This window comes from Orcinus orca, chromosome 8, assembly GCF_937001465.1.
Source record: "Orcinus orca chromosome 8, mOrcOrc1.1, whole genome shotgun sequence".
Lineage (NCBI taxonomy): Eukaryota > Metazoa > Chordata > Mammalia > Artiodactyla > Delphinidae > Orcinus > Orcinus orca.
Genome location: NC_064566.1, coordinates 34242128 through 34264622, shown reverse-complemented (window position 1 = coordinate 34264622; position 22495 = coordinate 34242128). Strand labels below are relative to the sequence as shown.

Sequence of the window (22495 nt, the reverse complement as noted above, 5' to 3'; positions counted from 1 at the left end):
TGACAAACAACGAGCAAGACAGGAACACAACCCCACCCATAAGCAGAGAGGCTGCCTAAAATAATAATAAGTTCACAGACACCACAAAACACCACTGGACGCAGTCCTGCCCACCAGAAAGACAAGATCCAGCCTCATCCACCAGAACACATGCACCAGTCCCCTCCGGGCAGACACCAAAAATAATGGGAACTACAAACCTGCAGCCTGCAAAAAGGATACCCCAAACACAGTAAGTTAAGCAAAATCAGAAGACAGAGAAGCACACAGCAGATGAAGGAGCAAGATAAGACCCTATCAAACCAAACAAATGAAGAGGAAGTAGGCAGTCTACCTGAAGAAGAATTCAGAGTAATGATAGTAAAGATGATCCAAAATCTTGGAAATAGAATGGAGAAAATACAAGAAATGTTTGACAAGGACCTAGAAGAACTAGAGAACAAACAAACAATGATGAACAACACAATAAATGAAATAAAAATTTCTCTAGAAGGGGGGCTTCCCTGGTGGCACAGTGGTTAAGAATCCGCCTGCCAATGCAGGGGACACGGGTTCGAGCCCTGGTCCGGGAAGATCCCACATGCCACGGAGCAACTAAGCCAGTGCGCCACAACTACTGAGCCTGTGCTCTAGAGCCCGCGAGCCCCAACTACTGAGCCCGTGTGATGCAACTCCTGAAGCCCGCGCGTCTGGAGCCCATGCTCCACAAAAAGAGAAGCCACCGTAATGAGAAACCCATGCACTGCAACGAAGAGTAGTCCTCACTCACTGCAACTAGAGAAAACGTGTGCACAGCAACAAAGACCCAATGCAGCCAAAAAAAAAAAAAAAAAATTCTCTAGAAGGAATCAATAGCAGAATAACTGAGGCAGAAGAATGGATAAGTGACCTGGAAGATAAAATAGTGGAACTAGCTACTGCAGAGCAGAATAAACAAACAGAATGAAAAGAATTGAGGAGAGTCTCAGAAACCTCTAGGACAACATTAAACACAACAACATTCGAATTATTGGGTCCCAGAAGAAGAAGACAAAAAGAAAGGGACTGAGAAAATATTTGAAGAGATTATAGTTGAAAACTTCCCTAATATGGGAAAGGAAATACTCAGTCAAGTCCAGGAAGCGCAGAGAGTCCCATACAGGATAAAGCCAAGGAGAAACACACCAAGACACATATTAATCAAACTATCAAAAATTAAATACAAAGGAAAAATATTAAAAGCAGCAAGGGAAAAGCAACAAATAACACACAAGGGAATCCCCATAAGGTTAACAGCTGATCTTTCAGCAGAAACTCTGCAAGCAAGAAGGGAGTGGCAGGACATATTTAAAGTGATGAAAGGGAAAAAACTACAACCAAGATTCATCTACCCAGCAAGGATCTCATTCAGATTCAAAGGAGAAATTAAAACCTTTACAGACAAGCAAAAGCTAAGAGAATTCAACACCACCAAACCAGCTTTACAACAAATGCTAAAGGAAATTATCTAGGCAGGAGACACACGACAAGGAAAAGACCTACAATAACAAACCCAAAACAATTAAGAAAATGGTAATTAATAGGAACATGCATATTGATAATTATCTTAAATGTAAATGGATTAAATGCTCCAGCCAAAAGACATAGACTGGCTGAATGGATATAAAAACAAGACCCGTATATATGCTGTCTACAAGAGACTCACTTCAGACCTAGGGACACATAGAGACTGAAATTGAGGGGATGGAAAAAGTTATTCCATGCAAATGGAAATCATAAGAAAGCTGTAGTAGCAATTCTCATATCAGACATAATTGACTTTAAAATAAAGACTATTACAAGAGACAAAGAAGGACACTACATAATGATCAAAGGATCAATCCAAGAAGAAGATATAACAATTGTAAATATTTATGCACCCAAATAGGAGCACCTCAATACATAAGGCAAGTGCTAACAACCATAAAAGGGGAAATCGACAGTAACACAATCATAGTAGGGGACTTTAACACCCCACTTTCACCAATGGACAGATCATCCAAAATGAAAATAAATAAGGAAACACAAAATTTAAATGACACATTAAACAAGATGGACTTAAATGATATTTATAGGACATTCCATCCAAAAACAACATAATACACTTACTTCTCAAGTGCTCATGGAACATTCTCCAGGATAGATCATATCTTGGGTCACAAATCAAGCCTTGGTAAATTTAAGAAAATTGAAATTGTATCAAGTATCTTTTCTGACCACAATGCTATGAGACTCGATATCAATTACAGGAAAAAAGCTACTAAATAACCAAGAGATCACTGAAGAAGTCAAAGAGGAAATCAAAATACCTAGAAACAAATGACAATGAAAACATGACACAACAACCCAAAACCTATGGGATGCAGCAAAAGCAGTTCTAAGAGGGAGGTTTATAGCAATACAGTGCTACCTCAGGAGACAAGAAACATCTCAAATAAACAACCTAACCTTACACCCAAAATAATTAGAGAAAGAAGAACAAAAAACCTCCAAAGTTAGCAGATGGAAAGAAATCATAAAGATCAGATCAGAAATAAATGAAAAAGAAATGAAGGAAACAATAGCAAAGATCAATAAAACTAAAATCTGGTTCTTTGAGAAGATAAACAAAATTGATAACCAGTAGCCAGACTCATCAAGAAAAAAGGGAGAAGACTCAAATCAATAGAATTAGAAATGGAAAGGGAGACGTAACAACTGACACTGAAGAAATACAAAGGATCCTGAGAGATTACTACAAGCAACTATATGCCAATAAAATGGACAACCTGGAAGAAATGGACAAATTCTTAGAAAAGCACAACCTTCTGTGACTGAACCAGGAAGAAATAGAAAATATAAACAGACCAATCACAAGCACTGAAATTGAAACTGTGATTAATAATCTTCCAACAAACAAAAGCCCAGGACAAGATGGCTTCACAGGCGAATTCTATGAAACATTTAGAGAAGAGCTACACCTATCCTCAAACTCTTCCAAAATATAGCAGAGGGAGGAACACTCCCAAACTCATTCTGTGAGGCCACCATCACCCTGATACCAAAACCAGACAAAGATGTGACAAAAAAAGAAGACTACAGGCCAAAATCCCTGATGAACATAAATGCAAAAATCCTCAACAAAATACTAGCAAACAGAATGCAACAGCACATTAAAAGGATCATGCGCCATGATCAAGTGGGGTTTATCCCAGGAATGCAAGGATTCTTCAATATACACAAATCAATCAAAATGATACACCATATAAACCAACTGAAGGATAAAAGCTATATGATAATCTTAATGCAGAAAAGTTTTCAACAAGATTCAACACCCATTTATGATAAAAACTCTCCAGAAAGTAGGCATAGAGGGAACTTACCTCAACATAGTAAAGGCCGTATATGACAAACCCACAGCCAACATTGTTCTCAATGGTGAAAAATTGAAACCATTTCCACTAAGAGCAGGAACAAGACAAGGTTGCCCACTCTCACCACTATTATTCCACATAGTTTTGGAAGTTTTAGCCACAGCAGTCAGAGAAGAAAAAGAAGTAAAAGGAACCCAAGTCGGAAAAGAAGCAGTTAAAATGTCACTGTTTTCAGATGACCTGATACTATATATACTGAATCCTAAAGATGCTACCAGAAAACCAGTAGATCTAATCAATGAATTTTGTAAAGTAGCAGGATACAAAATTAACGCACAGAAATCTCTTGCATTCCTATACACTAATGATGAAAAATCTGAAAGAGAAATTAAGGAAATGCTGCCATTTACCATTGCAACAAAAAGAATAAAATACCTAGGAATAAACCTACCTAAGGAGACAAAAGACCTGTATGCAGAAAACTATGACACTGATGAAAGAAAGATGATACAAACAGGTGGAGAGATATACCATGTTCTCTGATTGGAAGAATCACCATTGTGAAAAAGACTCTACTATCCAAACCAATCTGCAGATTCAGTGCAATCCCTATCAAACTACCACTGGCATTTTTCACAGAACTATAACAAAAAATTTCACAATTTGTATGGAAACACAAAAGACCCCGAATAGCTAAAGCAATGTTAAGAATGAAAAACGGAGCTGGATGAATCAGGCTCCCTGACTTCAGACTATACTACAAAGCTACAGTAATCAAGATGGTATGGTACTGGCACAAAAATAGAAATATAGATCAATGGAACAGGATAGAAAGCCCGGAGATGAACTCACACACATATGGTCACCTTATCTTTGATAAAGGAGGCAAGAATATACAATGGAGAAAAGACAGCCTCTTCAATAAGTGTTGCTGGGAAAACTGGACAGCTACATGTAAAAGAATGAAATTAGAACACTCCTTAACACCATACACAAAAATAAACTCAAAATGTATTAAAGACCTAAATTTAAGGTGAGACACTAAAACTCTCACAGGAAAACATAGGCCGAACACTCTATGACATAAATCACAGCAAGATCCTTTTGGACACACCTTCTAGAGAAATGGAAATAAAAACAAAAGTAAACGAATGGGACCTAATGAAACTTAAAAGCTTTTGCACAACAAAGCAAACCATAAACAAGACAAAAAGACAACCCTCAGAATGGGAGAAAATAATTGCTAATGAAGCAACTGACAAAGGATTAATCTACAAAATATACAAACAGCTCATGCTGCTCAATATCAATAAAACAAACAACGCAATCCAAAAATGGGCAGAAGACCTAAATAGACATTTCTCCAAAGAAAATATACAGATTGCCAACAAACACATGAAGGCATGCTCAACATCACTAATCATTAGAGGAGTACAAATTAAAACCACAATGAGGTATCACCTCACACGGGTCAGAATGGCCATCATCAAAAAATCTAGAAGCAACAAATGCTGGAGAGGCTGTGAAGAAAAGGGAACCCTCTTGCACTGTTGGTGAGAATGTAAATTGATACAGCCACTGTGGAGAACAGTATGGAGGTTCTTTAAAAACTAAAAATAGAACTACCATATGACCCAGCATTCCCACTACTGGGCATATACCCTGACCAAACCATAATTCAAAAAGAGACATGTACCACAATGTTCACCGCAGCTCTATTTACAATAGCCAGGACATGGAAGCAACCTAAGTGTCCATTGACAGATGAATGGATAAAGAAATGTGGCACATATATACAATGGAATATTACTAAGCCATAAAGAGAAACGAAATTGAGTTATTTATAGTGAGGTGGATGGACCTAGAGTCTGTCCTACAGAGTGAAGTAAGTCAGAAAGAAAAACAAATACCATATGCTAACACATATATATGGAATCTAAAAGAAAAAAAATGTTTCTGAGGAATCTAGGGGCAGGACAGGGATAAAGACACGGACATAGAGAGTGGACTTGAGGACATGGGGTGGGGGAAGGGTATATACAAATGTAGACTAGATAGCTAGTGGGAAGCAGCCGTATGACACAGAGAGATCAGCTCAGTGCTTTGTGACTACCCAGAGGGGTGGGATGGGGAGGGTGGGAGGGAGATGCAAGAGGGAAGGGATATGGGGATATATGTGTATGTATGGCTGACTCACTTTGTTATATGCAGAATCTAACAACATTGTGGGGCAATTATACTCCAATAAAGATATTTTAAAAAAGGAAAAATAAAGTTTATGGAACCAAAAAAGTAAAAAAAAAAAAAAAAAGTTATGGTCAGCTTGGGAAGATTCTTAACCTCTATTCTCTCCTGCCTTAGAAATAAACTTTTTTTTTGAGATAAAAAAAATAGAAAAAAAAAATAGAACAGTGAAAATGGCCAAAGTCAGCAGTCAGAAAAGCAGAAATACTGGAAAGTTCCTGCAAGACAAAAAACAGATGAGATTGAATTGAGAAATATACAAAAGCAGAGGACACAAAGCCCAAATTATATGGAGGAAAAAACTGATAAAAATATGTAAATGATTGCAAAGTAGTTGCAGAGGTGTGATAATCTTGAGTTAATAAATTCTGATATCAAGAAAAGGCCCTATTCAAAACATCAGAGTAATTAATGAAAAGTATTCAAGACAGCTTGGCCAAGTGTCAATTCTACTCCATATTATCCTACCTGAACTATTAGTAGCAGTGGTATTAGACTCTAACTTGAAACCCTGATTATAGTATGAATTCTGGTACAAAGGACTCCCAGAGGAGCTTGGGACAGGAGAAGAAAAATAACTTATATGACCCATTCCCCCTCTCCCCAAGGGAATAAGGAGCTCTCATACCCAGGAGGTGAAATACCTGTAACTCCATACAACCCCAACCTCTACATCTTCCCCCAAACAAAAAGGGGAAGGTTCCTTCCATAATCAGAGCCTGTACTGAGGCAAAGTAGACTCTGTTAAATTGTGACTTGAAAAAAATATAGAAAGCATAAAGTTCTGAAATGTGTGTTTCTTTATGCTTACCTTATAGGTTTATTATATTCTCTCACGGTGTCCTTTTGGCATAGAGGATGGGAAGAAAAGGTTTGGGATTGAAAGACTGCTAAATTCTCACACTTATTCATCTGCCTTTCCACTCCATGATGTAAGTATGTGCTTGGTCTTGAAATACTGAGCCCATTTTCCCTTTCCCACATTCAGAGGCTGCCTTGTTGGGAGAAGGAATCTTCCATTTGCTTCCTGTTTTATGACGGGTTGCTTAATCTCGCTCATGTTGGGAAAATCCCCACAGACTCCCTAGGTCCAAGCTGAGAACTATGCTGAAACACATAGTTAATACCTCTCTACATTGAGATTTCGGTGGAAATTCATTTAAAAATTATTACATTTGCACATGAATTTTCTTTAGAACACATATTGAAAATAGCAGTTTTATTAAAAGAATATTTTAGGACATAACTTTTGGAAATTTCTATCCATCAAATCTTTTCTTATTTATAAAGTTAAGTTGTAAAGGACTTAAATTGCATGCATTCATGTATTCATTCATCAAATGTATAATTGGTTTTAATTATATGTAAAGAATTCTGTTAGGTATTACTGGAACACAGCTATGAATCCAAGCTCACAGACTAGGAATTTCTGAGAAATAAAGCATAAGTACAACTGCAAAAAAAGCTAAAGACTTCAGTCCATAAGAAAGATTCAGACAAACAACCGAGTTTCTGGAGTAGGATTGAGGCTGGCAGATCATGTACAAAAATATTGAGTTCAACAAAGAAGTGACATTTTATAAGGTGCACCCATTCAACCAAACCTAAAACTTGGCTTGTCAACTGAGATAGCCTAGTTTCTGGGGGTTTCTGAGAGAAACCTTTCCTTTTGGATATTCAGTGTTTAAATTTCATCACCTGTTGTCAGTAGATATTATTTGGCTGAACACATATAAACTAGTTTAGATCATCTCCTGGAACCTTGGTTTCCTTTTTTCCTGTTTAACTCGCTATACTTGTAAAGACTTTTTGATGATGACCTCTTTTCGAGCAACACATTCCTTTGGAATATAAAAGAACTAGGTATTTCTATTTAAACAAGTAGCATCTAAATCATTGCCCTTTTTTTAAATTTAAATTTTTATTTTATTATTTACTTATTGGCTGCATTGGGTCTTCATTGATGCGCGTGGGCTTCCTCTAGTTACAGGAAGCGGGGGCTACTCTTTGTTGCAGTGTGTAGGTTTCTCATTGCGGTGGCTTCTTCTTGTGGAGCATGGGTTTCTAGGCATGCAGGCTTCAGTAGTTGCAGTACACAGGCTCAGTAGTTGTGGCTCCCGGGCTCTAGAGTGCAGGCTCAGTAGTTCTGGCACACAGGCTTAGTTGCTCCTCTGCATGTGGGATTATCCCAGACCACGGATCGAACCTGTGTCCCCTGCATTGGCAGGTGGATTCTTAACCACTGTGCCACCAGGGAAGTCCTGCCCATGTTTTTGAAAATGATGTTGCTGTCATGGTTTCCAAAAGCCCAAAGCCAATCTCTCTCTTTTCCAGCTTTCCTCTGTCAATATTTATTCAACAGTATGTTAACTGTTGACTCTAGGTCTGTTCAACATTGGTTAGTTGATTGTCTTTGGTATGTTAGCGGAATTTTTCAAAATGAGTGACAATTCTCAACACTAGTATCAATTCAGGTGAGTTTAACTTGTATTAGAGAAACTACCCCACCCCGCATACACACATACACACACTTTTCCCTGGGGCAAAAGAACTTCTAGGGGATTATGGATTCTAAATGATGCCACAGCGTTTGATCAAGTAGAGAGATCTATAGCGGGTTAATAAACACTTTGCAACACATTCTTTGTTAATCATTCTTCACAAAAGGACTCATTCTTCTTTTGAAGATTTTGAGGATCTTTTTGTTTGTTTGTTTGTTTTTAGGGCATTGATTCTTTTCTTACTCTCACCAAGTCATAAAGCCAAACTGTCCTCAGTCACCAGCAATTTTACTCCATATATCTAGCCTTCCAGAAGAGTCCTCCACAGTCACTAGAAAATCAGTGTTACTGAGCTCTTGCTACAGAGAACTATCATTTACTATTAATTTTACCTTTTTTCCTTTCTTCTCTCCTGAATACAGATTTAGGTACTGGATTTTTCTCTTATGTGCTTTAAAGAACCTTTTTTTTTTTTTAAAGATACGCAAATAGGCAGCTTTTTTCTTTTTTTCTATTTCATTTCTCAATATTCAGTAGGACAACCTAGAGAAGAAGACAAAATTTGGAATCTGGATGATATAAAATCTTATACCTTGTCATACAGAGATTTTCATATGTGCTTAAGTTTAGATTGGGTGTTTGCTCAGTGTTGTCTTCAGTAGTTTACTTGTCTAGGCAAACAGTTCAAGAGAAAATATTGAATATGTGTAGATATATGAATATGTGAATATGTGTAGACAGTGCTCTGCTAGGCCCTAATGAACTTTATATTAATAAGCCTACTCAGTACCTAAAAATGGGGAAGGAACTTATGAAACAATATTGATAGCTGTGTGACTTTGGATCATTCACTTAACTTTGCTTGGGGTTCAGTTTTTCCATCTATAATATAAAAATGTCAGCCTATTTCCAAAGTCCCAGCCAGTTATACAGTTGTGGGAATCCCTGAGCTGTGACTGTTGGAATTTGAGTAGAGATGAAAGGAGGACTCCAGGTCAAAGGAGCAGCTTGAGTAAAGCCAAAGTCTCAGACTTTAACTTGTGTTTTTAGATAGCTGGCTGTGAAAATTTAATAAATAAAGCACTATTACTTTCATTTATTGTAGAGTGTAGCAAATGTACTACACTCTACAATACACTAAATGATTTAGTAATTTACATCAATAGAATATGAAAATCCAAATCGAAAAGTGAAAGAGAACATTTGCCTCATTCACTAGGCTTTTTATAAAGGCAGTGTTCCTTTATTCACCCTTATCTTTTGCTTTGTCATTCAGTAATTTCTTCTTGCGTGTCTGTAGGGTCAATATTGGAAGCCATCAGAACCTCCGAATCCTGTCAATGAAAGGTACACACTTTGCCAGAACTGGGCCCGGTTTTCCTATTTTTACAAGGAGCAGCCTTTTAATTTGATTAGGTAAGTTTCTTACACAGAATCAAACTGATTAAAACTTGATTATGTGGTTTTTATTCACAATGGCATCGTATTCCATTCTTTTTACTACTATTCTCACCCACTACGTTTCCCATCTTCCCAGTTTTGTATCTACGCTACCATTTAGTCATTCATTTGTGAGCAAAATGCTGTTGTCAGAATGGTCTTAACCACAGTGCAGAGATAGCTTGATGGTTCAGAAGTTGGGCCTTAGCATTTAGGTACATGGGGTTCAAATCCAAGCTCTTTCTCTTAGAAGCATATAAATATGGCCAGGTTATTTAACCTCTATGAGACTTATATCTGTAAAATAGGAATAGCAATAGTACTTTCCTTATGGGGTTATTTGATAATTAAATGATATATGTATATTTTCTTAGCATGGGGTTAGCACTTAGTGTTTAACACAATAATTTTTTGTTTGTTTGTTTTCCTCTGCGTCTAGGAATTTAGAGGATAGAAGAAAGGTCATGTATGGATGTTTGTGTGTGTGTTGATCTCAGAAAGCTGTGAAGGCAATTGTTCTATTATCTCAATTCTTTAGACAGTTTCATTAGCTATGCAAGAAGACTATGGTTGCAGGTTCTTGCTTTGAACCATGACAATATTACATGCATACAGGATGTTAGGAGACTCCTGCTCTGATTTCAATAAAGAAACAATCAGGTTACAGACCCCTGGTTGCTGGTAGCAGTATTTTTACTCAGTGAGATATGCTTTTACTGCTCTGCTTGCACAGCATCACAGCCTCCTTTTTATGAGACTGATTTTCATGTCTACATCCAAACCAAGTGAAATGTTATTCCAACAGTTTCATTTAAGGCAAATAAGAGGGGAAATTTTTAAGAATAAATAGAAGGCAACTAGCATATAAACTGTGGTTTCTGTAAATCTTTATATAAACTCTTGATTGGATGGATATTTTAATTGTTCTGATTAATGGCCATTTAATTTTTTTAATTATAAAAGTAGGACATGTATCTAAAAAATTCCAAGCAATAAAGAGATGTGCAAAGTTTTAAGTGAAATTACACCTCCATTGAATTCCACAGAAGTAACTATGGCTATTTGGTAATAGCCATTCAGTCTTATTTTTATGTGCCTGTGAAGTAAAATACATACTTTTTTTTTCCTGGAGCAATGGAATCTTTATTTACTTTTTTGCTAAGATTTTCTTTTATCACTAAATAGTATATTATTGGCATACTTCCCTTTGAGTACACACAGATCTATCTTGTGCTTTTTAACACAACACAGGGTACCATATTATAAATTTTGCATAACTTATTTGTCTATTCTTCTATTGAAAAAGATTAGGCTGTTTCAAACTTTTCACTATTACAATTAGTGCCCTTGGAGAATATTTTCATGGTATGTTTTCAAAAAAGCAAAGTTGTCAGAATGAGGTTTACATATTTTACATTGTTCAAAATATATTGAGAGGATTTAGCTGTCTACAGATGTTTCTGCTATAAATATTCCCCAAAGGTTTGTACTTATAACCCTTGATATAGACAAATGCATTACACCTCAGGTCAGTACCTTGTTAGCACTTGCTGATTTTCTTTTACAACAAAGTGGAAGCTCAGATTTTTCCATCAGATGGCAGTATCTAGCTTAAATTTAATAATATTTTAAACCTTTTCATCCTATTATTATAACTTTTCATTTATAGCAAATTATACTGCTTTTCCATTTCAGTAATGAAATAAGTTTTTAAATAAACTTAAATTTTTAACACAATTTAATGTAAAGAATTGATAGCTAGGTGTAAAGTTTTTAACTAGGTAATCGAAAAGACAAGAAAGAAAACACTATATTATCACAGAGGGAGGAACTGCAGAAAACAGCTCTTATTCCTAAGGTTTCTTCTCAGTGATTATGTAGGGTAATATCCTTATTATTAGTAATAGACAATAAAGTATTTAAGGGTAAAGGACCATGATGTACATATTCAACCAACTTACTTGCAAGTGGTTCAGAAAAAGGCATGTATATATGGGGAAATATAATATATGAAGTGAGATAAAATGCAAATGCAGCAATATTTTTACAGTAAAAGAATTAAAGGATATATGGGTATTATTTGAATTATTCTTGTAACTTTTTTATATATTTGAAATTATTCCAAAGAAAAATCTTTAATAAAAGGAGAGTCCAGAAATAAATCCACATATATATAGTCAATTGATTTTCAACAATGGTGCCTGGTCATTCATTGGGGAAAGGATAGTCCTTTCAACATATGATGCGAGAACAAGTGGCTATCTACATGAAAAATGTAATCTTGCTTCTTTCCTGTACAAAAATTTAAATTAACTTGAAATGGATGAGAGAACTAATTGTAAGCGTTACAACTATAAAACTTCTAGGAGAACATATAGGAGAAAATTGTATGTGGTTTGGAGTTAGGCATGGACTTTTCAGATCAAATGCAAAAAGCACAATTTAAAAAATGTATAAATTTAACTTCATTAAAATTAAAAATGTATGCTCTTTAAAAGACAGTTACAAAAATAAAAAGGCAAAACACAGACTGGAGAAAACATTTGCAACACACATATCAATAAAGGACTTTTATTTAAGGAACTTTCGCAACTCAGTAATGAGACAAAATTTAAAATGGACAAAAGATAAAAGATTCATCACCAAAGGAATATAATTATGGATTGTCAATAAGTACATCAAAAGATGTACAACATCTTTATTCACTAAATGTCATTAAGATGCCACCACACACACACTAGAATAGCTAAAATCTAAAAGATTGGCAGCAATAAGTGCTATCAGCGATATGGAACAACTTGAAATCTCAAACATTGGTGGTGGGAAGGCAAAATGGTATAGCAACTTTAAAAAAACAACTTTGACAGTTTCTTATAAAGTTAAATATGCACTTTCTATTCTACTTGTCCCAAATCTATTATTAAAATGTTTATCATTGCCTCAGTGATTTGAGGTACCACCTTTATCATATGCTAGATTTCTATATGCAGTTGAGTTGCTTTCTGGATGTTCTGCCTATTCTGTTGATCTAGCTAACTATCCATGCAGGCTATTTATTTAATTTAATTTTTACTTTATATTAGAGTATAGTTGATTTGCAATGTTGTGTTAGTTTCAGGTGTGCAGCAGTGATTCAGAAGGCTCTTTTAATTGTAGTGGCTTACCTCTAGTATGTTTTAATATCTAGTTGGGCTAATACCTCATCATAGCTCTTACTCTCAGTGTTTCCTTGTACATTCTACATGTTTATTCTTCCATATAAACTTTAGTATCAACTTGTCTAGCTTGTTACTAAAAAAGATGGTTGGTATTTTTATGGGTATCAAATTAAGTTTATAAATTAACTTAGGTAGGCTGGTACTTTTTGTTGTTTTTTTGCGGTACGCGGGCCTCTCACTGTTGTGGCCTCTCCCGTTGCGGAGCACAGGCTCCGGTCGCGCAGGCTCAGCGGCCATGGCTCACGGGCCCAGCCGCTCTGCAGCAAGTGGGATCTTCCTGGACTGGGGCATCATGTCCTGGTCCCGTGTGCCCTGCATCGGCAGGCGGACTCTCAACCACTGCGCCACCAGGGAAGCCCTAGGCTGGTATTTTGATGATGAGACATTCTAATCAAGGAAAAGTTGTCAAGGGAAAGGTATGTCTTAGTTTAAGCCTACTTTGGGGTTTTTCAGGAGTGTTATAGAGTTATAAAACTTTCTTAAGTTTAATCCTAAGTATTTTATATTTTTGTTGCTATTATAAATTATGTATTTACTTACATGTTATATGTTATTGTCTTCTGAGTGTTAGTTTTATATTCTAATGCCCTGATGAATTCTTTATTGAATTAGTTTTATTGATTCATTAAGGCTATCGAGGTATATTATCATATAATCTTTAAATAGAAATATTTTACTTTTCTTTACCAATTCTTATGTCTATAATTATTTTCTTTTATTCAATTAATTGGTTGATAATTACAGAACAATGTTGAATAATAGTTGGTGTCTTTGTCTTGTTCTTGATCTTACTGGAAATGCCTCTGGTGTGTCCTCATTTAGTAGGAAGTTCTTTGCCTTTGTACATTAATTTATCATCTTGCCTGGGGCCTTGGAGAGTTTTGTTTGCTTGTTTGTTTGTTTTAAAATCTGATTGTTTTAACACATTATGTCTTGGAATTGGTTGTTCTAAGTCAGTTTTCCCTGTTCCTGGTGGATCCTTTAACTATGTATCTTTTATTTTGTTTGGTTTTTTTGGTTTGTTTGTTTTTCTGGAAAGTGTTCTTGGGTTATAGTTTTAAAATATAATTATTTTCCAGTGCTTTGATTATTTTCTTTGGACTCCAGTTATCTGTATGTTTGGTCTTTTTTGCCTGTCTTCATATCAAACAATTTTCCTGAGACCCTTTTTACTTCTCTATGTCATTTTCATTCTTTTGATAGGTATCCTGTTTTTCTTATCATCTTTTATTAGATTTTCACTTGGTGTCCATTTATTCTCTTGAATACCTCATAATTTCATCATCAGTTCTGACATGATCTTATAGGGTTCTTCTCTTTCCTCTGTTTTTTGGTTTCTTTCATCTCTTGTTTTATTTATTCCTGTTTTTTCCCACTTCTTATTTTTATATTTCTGATATTTTCTTACATTTCTAGTTATTTATCTGAGAACATTTAATTCAGTTTGTACTGCTTTTTTACAGTATTCCTCATGTTCTTTTGGGAGAATTTTCATCAGCTGAAGCTCTTTGTTTCACATTTTCAGGTTTTTTTTAATGTAATTTTGTATAGTATGCTCTGCTTTTTTCTGTTTGTGTTTAATTCATGGAGTTTCTAGCATTAGAGTACACTCTTCTGTTAGTTTTTTTTCCTATTCCATGCAGTTTCTTTCATGGATGATATCCTGTGCTTGTCATGCGCTTTTTCTTTCATTTCTATAGAATACTAACTCTCTCTCTTTTCTGCCACTTTTAAGAAGTACCACCCTTTATATCTGATTCTTCCCCAGAAACATTGCTTTTCTGAGGCTGCCACTTCCAGGCTTACTCATTTTCAGATCCCTTTCTTTTAGCTAGTACTACGAATTACCAAGTCCCAACGTGTTCAGTATTATGGCATTTAGTTAGACTTTTTCCCAGGGATTATTTTGTCTGTGTTTGTCTAATGTCCCCACCCTACTTCACATGTTTTCCCTAGAATTTCTTAAGCATCTTCTTCACTGCTCTCTGTACTTCAGGTATGGCAGCTGGTAATAGGTACTCAGTTGGAACTGGGTTTATTTCTTTACTTACAAGTAATTTGAAGATCATGGTGTTCTCTGTCATGATGCTTGAAGGCCTATATCAGGTATGGTTTTATTTCCTCTCCTTGTTGATTTTATGGTTTTATGAAAGTTTTTTATGGGAAGACTTGTTAAAAATAAAAATATCCTTAAAAGTAGAAAGGAATTGTCTATAGATGCATAATTACAATGCCCACATTCCTTTAATGAGCATTTATTTAGCATTGCTAGATATCAGCAAGAGGCTAGGGCTATAAAGGTAATCAGAACGTGGTTTCCTAACACAAAGATATTTGCAGGAAGACACACAAGTGCATAATAATTACAGCAGAGTGATTCTCATGAAAGAACAGAGCACAGAGGAAAGAGCACCTACCTTTATGACAACCTCAGGGAAAGTTTCACAGTGATTATTCTTGAGTGTGTCTTGAGAGAAGTAGCAGGTTGCTAGGTAAACAAGTTAGTTAAGAATATCCCAGGTAGAGAGAACAAGTAAAGAGCACTGGGCTAAAGAAGAGCATTGTGCATTTAGTTCTTCATTTAGGAGGTGTGGCTGGTAAGATTTGAATGTTTATCAGTAAAAAATCATGAAGAACACTGCTAAGATGAAAGGAGAAAACCTTTAAAGGAGGAAACGGTCATTGTTTAATCTTGTGCTTTAGAAACATTACTCTCTTGGAAACAGGACAGATAGTAGAAGGATGCAAGACCGAAGTCAGGGAAGTAAGGAGGCTGTTAAAATTTTCCAGTAATAGGGCTTCCCTGGTGGAGCAGTGGTTGAGAGTCCACCTGCTGATGCAGGGGACGCGGGTTCGTGCCCCGGTCCAGGAAGATCCCATATGCCGTGGAGCGGCTGGGCCCGTGAGCCATGGCCGCTGAGCCTGTGCGTCCGGAGCCTGTGCTCCACAACGGGAGAGGCCACAACAGTGAGAGGCCTGCATACCACAAAAATAAAATAAAATAAAATAAAAATTTTCCAGTAATAGATATTGAAGGTCATATCCAAGGCACTGGTAACAGGAAAGAGGGGACTATGGATTAGAAAAAGGCTTTTATGGGACTTCCCTGGTGGTCCCAATGGTTAAGACTCTGTGCTTCCAATGCAGGGGTTGCAGGTTCAATCCCTGGTTGAGGAACTAAGATCCCACATGCCTCGTGACAAAGCCAAAAAAAAAAAGAAAGAAAAAAAAGAAAAAGACTTTTATGACAGAATTTATTGGACCTAGTGGATTGGATATAGAGGGTTAAAAAAAAATGATGACTAGGGGTGCCTGGAAAGAGATTTAGAATATAGGATTTGAATTCCTAGATTTCACATATTTCATGTTATCTCTACACCAAACTTAAGTTCCATGTCCAAATATTTGTAAATATTTTTACTGCCTTTTGGGTACTGATCATTTTGTCATATTAGATTATATTTTTTCAGGGATAACTGGGAATACAAAGGTTACCATCAGTGGTTTATCAGTCTTCAATATTATATGCCTTCTGATCCCATTTTTTCTTTCCAATTTAAGAGCTCCAAATAATTTTTCTGATATCATCTATTGGGATGGCTTAATGCTTATAATTAAAATTGATATACTGCTATATAGCAAATAGGTTAGAACAAATATGTTTACAGTGACTATAATGGTGCTATTAAAAGCCAAAATAGTGTAATCGCTAAGCTGTTTCTCAGATGTCCATGAATTCATGGGAAAAATGAATCTCTTTAGACCAAATGTTTGCATTTTGTTCATTCATTCCTCAAGCCTATATTTATTTCAATTCCACCATCATTGTTTTGATTATTTGCTATGTCTCAGACTAAGTCCTGGGAATACAAAATTAGACCAGTGCCTTCTCACAAGATCTCACAACGAAGAATATTGAATGTCTTCTACCTATGAGATGCCCTGTTAAATGTTATGGGGCCACAGATGAGTGCAAAATCTAGCAAGTAAAATGGACAGGTTAAGAAATACCGTAAGTGTAAATAAAAGGCAAATTTTTCTAAAAACTTAATACTCAAAAGAAGTATTTATTCTCCTTATGTCTGATACTTTACAGAGTATCTCATATTATTGGCTTTTTCTCATTTTCTTTGTTTTGAATAATAAGAATTTAACATCTTAAACGTTATTTCAATAATATGTAAATAATATATACGTATTTACCATAATACAAATCTAAGACATGTCTCTTGCTTTTTGCATTCTTAAGAGATGGTTTAGTCGTTAATCTATTATTAAGCTCCTCAAGTCCAAAGTTTAGTAAAATTATTTCTATAATTCCATACATAATAAATGTTCATTTGAGAATTTCTCTTTTTGAGAATATTTTAAATACTAATTAAAGGTCTGGAGTTCTTGAGGACTTTTTTTTAATTCTCAAGGAATAAGATTCTTGAAATTTGAAAGGAAGAAAAATGTAGTTCTTTGAAATATCCAGTTTCTTTATGAATTCCCAAATAATTTTTTGGTTAAGCATATAGCAGTAATATTGATGTTTTACCTTAAAAATGATTGATTCTATAATTTTTAAAACATCAAATGGAAATAGACACGATGAATAGTAAATTTTCCCAAATCAAATATTTTTATTCTTTTTTTTAGATTTTGATGTTATGCAGTATTATAATAATTGCTATGTTTTTCAACAAAAACAAAAAAAAGAGAAAAAGCAAGTTTACTCATCCTGTGTGAGTGAACCTAAGGAAGTTGTAAATGGTAAATTAACAAGGGAATACAATGGAATTATAATTTAATTTCAAGTTTATAGTAATTTGAAAAGCAGAACAAGGGAAAACAACAATGTAAAAATGTTTATTATCACTGAAAATAATGAAAAAATGAAAGAATGAAAGATGGTACAAGCAGAGAGATGCCTGTTTCATTAGAAAAGATTAGAAATTTTGAAAACTGAAGAATGGGATATTCAATAAAATTAATATTGAGTGAAAAAAAATTAAAAACCTTCTCATTGGGAAATTAAGTTTATGTTAAATAAGTTTATGTTATGTAAAATTTAAACCCTTTATGTTTAGATTTGCCTGTTTTTTGAGCATGTGTGGAAATTACAATTTAATAAATAGTGCTGTAATAGATTTATATATATCATGCTATTAGAGCCCAAAAGGGATTACATCTCTCTGTCTAGGAAACTGTGGTAAGACTTCACGGATTTGGTGAGCTGAGCTCTACGTGAATAAGGGAGAAGATTAACCTATTTTGTGTTGTTTTTTTAAAAAACCTGGTTTTATGAGGCAGAGAAAACCTTGTTCTCTGGTTCTTTGAGAGATTCCTTAAGGAGAGAGTTGGTTTAAAAAACAACAGAAAAAAAAACCCCAAAACTTGGTTATAAGACTTGAACATTTATTCCAACTAATGCTGTCACTTTTTAACTCTTTGTAAAGCAAGTGCTGAACTGTATATTTTATGGAACTTGATTAAACACTCATTTTTGATTCCTTGGTTTGCTCCTTGTCTTACAATTCTATAAGCATCCATCAGAGCTCCAAATTTAAAGGAAGATGGAAGTTCATACATACAACCACTCTCATCTGTTGTGGTCTGAGTACATTCTTCAATTTTAGAGAGAGATAAAGCAAAAGTCCATGCACAGATTGTGAATGTGATTTTGATTTGTTAATTGCTAGAAGAATGTTCTGCACTTTATTTCAAAACATTTAAACTCTTTAAAATTTAAAAGCTTTTCAAATTACCTGATTATTTCAAAAGTAGATCTTAACTTCCACTCAGTTGGCTTCTTACTTACATGTGTTGTCTCTTCTAATCCTTACACCAATTCTATGGCTAAGCATTATCCTGCATTTTATGATGTGGAAACTAAGGTTTAGAAAGTTTAGTAACTTTATCAAAATTTCACAGCTGGAAAACAATGGAGCCAAAATTAGAATTCAAGTTTGTCTGAATACAAAACCAAGACTCTCAGGACTGTATCATTCTTACAACCTCTGATTCTCTTTTTACCCTCTTTCATAGGGATTATTACGGAGAAAAAATTGGCATCTATTTTGTCTTTCTCGGATTTTACACAGAAATGCTGTTTTTTGCAGCTATAGTTGGCTTAGCTTGTTTTATTTACGGCTTATTATCGATGCATGATAACTCAAGCAGGTAAGTGCAGCTGCGTTGCCCAAATAGAGAATCTTATGCTAACTGAAACTGTTGCTATTATTTTTCTGGAATTTGTGTCAGAATGTTTCCTATGGCAGCAGATAATTGATGTTTCTGAAAAAGACCCAAACATAGCAGCTACCCCTCACCTGGTGCTTTATGGAAAATTTGTTTTTAATGATGGGCTCTAAAGATTCTGTTCCTCAAAGCATGATTTGATCTACAAAAATTGCTAGTTCATTTCCCCTTGTGCCATATGTAAGAAGCTGTATAATGTTGTTCCAATAAAAGCAGCTTTGGACTTTCACCCAAACACATCACTTTTAATATAACTTTGCTCTTGGGAATCTCTGGCAGTCCAGTGGTTAGGACTCTACACTTCCACTTCTGGCGGCATGGGTTCCATCCCTGGTCGGGGAACTAAGATCCCACATGCCATGCCGTGTGGACAAAACGAACCAAGACAAAAACAAAACAAAACAAAACAAAAACTCTCCTCTTCCCTCTGCAGCACTGAGATCTGTGACCCTGAGATTGGGGGTCAGATTATCATGTGCCCACTCTGTGATGTAATGTGTGACTATTGGAGACTAAATTCTACCTGTTGGGCTTCAAAGGTATGTATGTATTGTGGTATGTTAAAAAGACTTGCAATTTCCCTCCCTCATTTGATACTAAGTAGTCTTTGTGATGTTGTTATTGTTTTACAGTTCTCCCATTTATTTGACAATGAGTCAACAGTGTTCTTTGCAATATTCATGGGAATTTGGGGTGAGTAAATAGTTACATAAAAACAGCTTTCTCCATGTTATCTGTTTTATGGCCATTCATGTAACATATACAGTTGGCATACCTTATAAACCAAAGGTGATTTTACATATTTATGTCTTTGCTAGCATCAGTACACTGATGGAGTCCACATCAATGGTCATTCGTCTTGATCCTTGGTCCAGAAAGTTCTCTATTAGTCATCTGCTCATTTCTCTGAAAAACACTATAATTTTTGAAACTTCATATGTAATCAGATTACACTGTCAGCACTGTGGTAAAAACAGGCTCAATAAGTGCTTAATTCAGGAGAAATAAACATAAGTATTTGGTGGCTGGAGGATATTGAGTCATGGATACAAACTGGAACAAGACTCAAAAATTGTTGAGAGCTGGGCTTCCCTGGTGGCGCAGTGGTTGAGAATCCGCCTGCCAATGCAGGGGACACGGGTTCGTGCCCCGGTCCAGGAGGATCCCACATGCCACGGAGCGGCTGGGCCCGTGAGCCATGGCCGCTGAGCCTGTGCATCCGGAGCCTGTGCTCCACAACGGGAGAGGCCGCAACAGTGAGAGGCCCGCATACCACAAAAAAAAAAAAAAAAAAAAAAATGTTGAGAGCTAATACTCAACATTTGAATTTAAATTTCCTGTGTCAAATTCTAGTTCCAGCTTCCAGTTCCATTTGGTAAAAATCTCCCATGTAAGGTGGAATTTCCCTTAATTTTGGAAATGTCCCAGTATCTCTTCTATTTTGTATCATGTGGGAAGTAGAAGTGTTATGAAGTTATTCCCGCCATCAGTGAGGAAAGTATTTTCTGTAAGAGTAACTTGGCAAGAGGAGGTCTAAAGACTTCTAAAGCATGTCTAAAAATTTGGGGGACTCTGGTGAAAGATAGACTTTTTTCTCTCCAATTTAACAAAAAAAGTCTTTAAAAAGCACAAGTGTGTGCATTTAAAAACTGGCCAAGGAGGGACTTCCCTGGTGGCACAGAGGTTAAGAATCCAGCTGCCAATGCAGGGGTCACGGGTTTGAGCCCTGGTCCAGGAAGATCCCACATGCCGCGGAGCAACTAAGCCTGTGTGCCACAGCTACTGAGCCTGCGCTCTAGAGCCCGCAAGCCCATGTGCCACAACTACTGAAGCCTGTGCGCCTAGAACCCATGCTCCGCAGCAAGAGAAGCCACCGCAATGAGAAACCCGCACACCACAATGAAGAGTAGCCCCTGCTCGCCGCAACTAGAGAAAGCCCGCACGCAACAACAAAGACCCAACGCAACGAAAAATTAATTAATTAATTAAAAAAAGAAAAATACTGGCCAAGGGAACAAGGTAGCTTGATTCAGGCAATAGGACACCAACATTTGTGGGGGTGTGTACATGAAGCAGAGGTTCTTATGGGTTTCTCTTACTTCTGCTTGACTGCTATGGTCTGAAGAGAAAAGGCCAGATTCAAAGAGAGAATGGGAGACAGAGAAGTCTTACCCACAATTCTCCAGCAGCCTCCTCTGGTTAAGTTAGTATATGGACAGCTCTTCATTATGTGGCTACCAAATCCTGCCTGTCATTTTTTGGAATCAGAAATGGATGATAGGTACACAAATTACAACAAATGTAGTAGTTTTCAATTCTTTCCATTGACAGAGATTGTACTAACCTTATATGTCGTAACAAATAGAGGAGCAATTATGCATAGAACACCCAGCAGCTGCAGTGAACATGGAGGTAAAGATATCACTTCAAGATAATGATTTTGTTTCCTTTGGATATATACCTAAAAGTGGAATTGCTTCATCCTATTATATTTATATTTTTAATTTCTCAAGGAACCTTCATATTGTTTTCCATAACAGCTACACCAATTTACATTCCCACTGACAGTGCACAAGGGTTCCCTTTTTTTTCAGTTTTGTTCTTTTGCAAAGGAATATCCAATTTTCGCAAAACCATTTATAGAAGAAATCCCCATTGAGTATTCTTGGCTCCTTTGTCAAATATTAATTGACCATAATATGTGGGATTCTTTTCTGAGCTCTTGATTGTGTTCCATAGGTCTCTATGTTTCTCTTTATGCCATGCCAAAAGTACCATGCTATTTTGATTACTATAACTTTGTAATATAGTTTGAGATCAGGAATATGATGCCTACTGCTTTGTTCTTCTTTCTCAAGATTGCTTTGGCTATTTGGAGTCTTTTGTGGCCCCATACAAATTTTAGGATTGTTTTCTCTATTTCTGTGAAAAATAGCATTGGAATTTTGATAGGGATTGCATTAAATCTGGAGATTGCTTGGGTAGTATGGACATTTTTATATTAATTCCTCCAGTCCATGAGCATGGGCTATCTTTCCATTTATTTGTGTCTTCTTCAATTTCTTTCATCAGTGTCTAGTAGTATACAGTGTACGTATCTTTCATTTCCTTGGTTAAATTTATTCCTGGGTATTTTGTTCTTTTTGATGTTACTGTAAATGGGATTATTTTCTTAATTTCTCTTTCTGTTAGTACGTGGGTAGTATATAGAAACACAATGGGTTTCTATATATTTATTTTTATCCTGGAACTTGACTAAATTTATTTATTAGTTCTAACAGTTTTTTGGTGGTGTCTTCAGGATGTTTTTTATAATTTTATGTTATTTGCAAACAGAGACAGTTTTATTTCTTTCCTTCTTTCTTACTAATTTATATGTCTTTTATTTATTTATTTATTTTTGACTAATTGCTCTGGCTAGGATGTCCAGTACTCTATTGAATAGAAGAGGCAAGAATAGGCATTCTTGTCTTGTCCC

The 22495-nt window shown here is 35.9% G+C and overlaps 1 protein-coding gene across 11 annotated transcripts in view; it reads left to right on the top strand.

Moving 5' to 3' along the window:
* The window catches only part of ANO5 (anoctamin 5), a 98113-nt gene that overhangs the window by 42686 nt on the left and 32932 nt on the right, over window positions 1-22495 (top strand). For all 11 annotated transcript variants that reach the window (XM_049713479.1, XM_049713476.1, XM_033409477.2 and 8 more), the window contains 5 exons: window positions 6434-6547; window positions 9417-9532; window positions 18805-18939; window positions 19451-19556; window positions 19650-19710. In XM_049713479.1, coding sequence (XP_049569436.1) covers window positions 6434-6547; window positions 9417-9532; window positions 18805-18939; window positions 19451-19556; window positions 19650-19710 — 532 coding nt within the window. The remainder of the gene's footprint in view (window positions 1-6433; window positions 6548-9416; window positions 9533-18804; window positions 18940-19450; window positions 19557-19649; window positions 19711-22495) is intronic.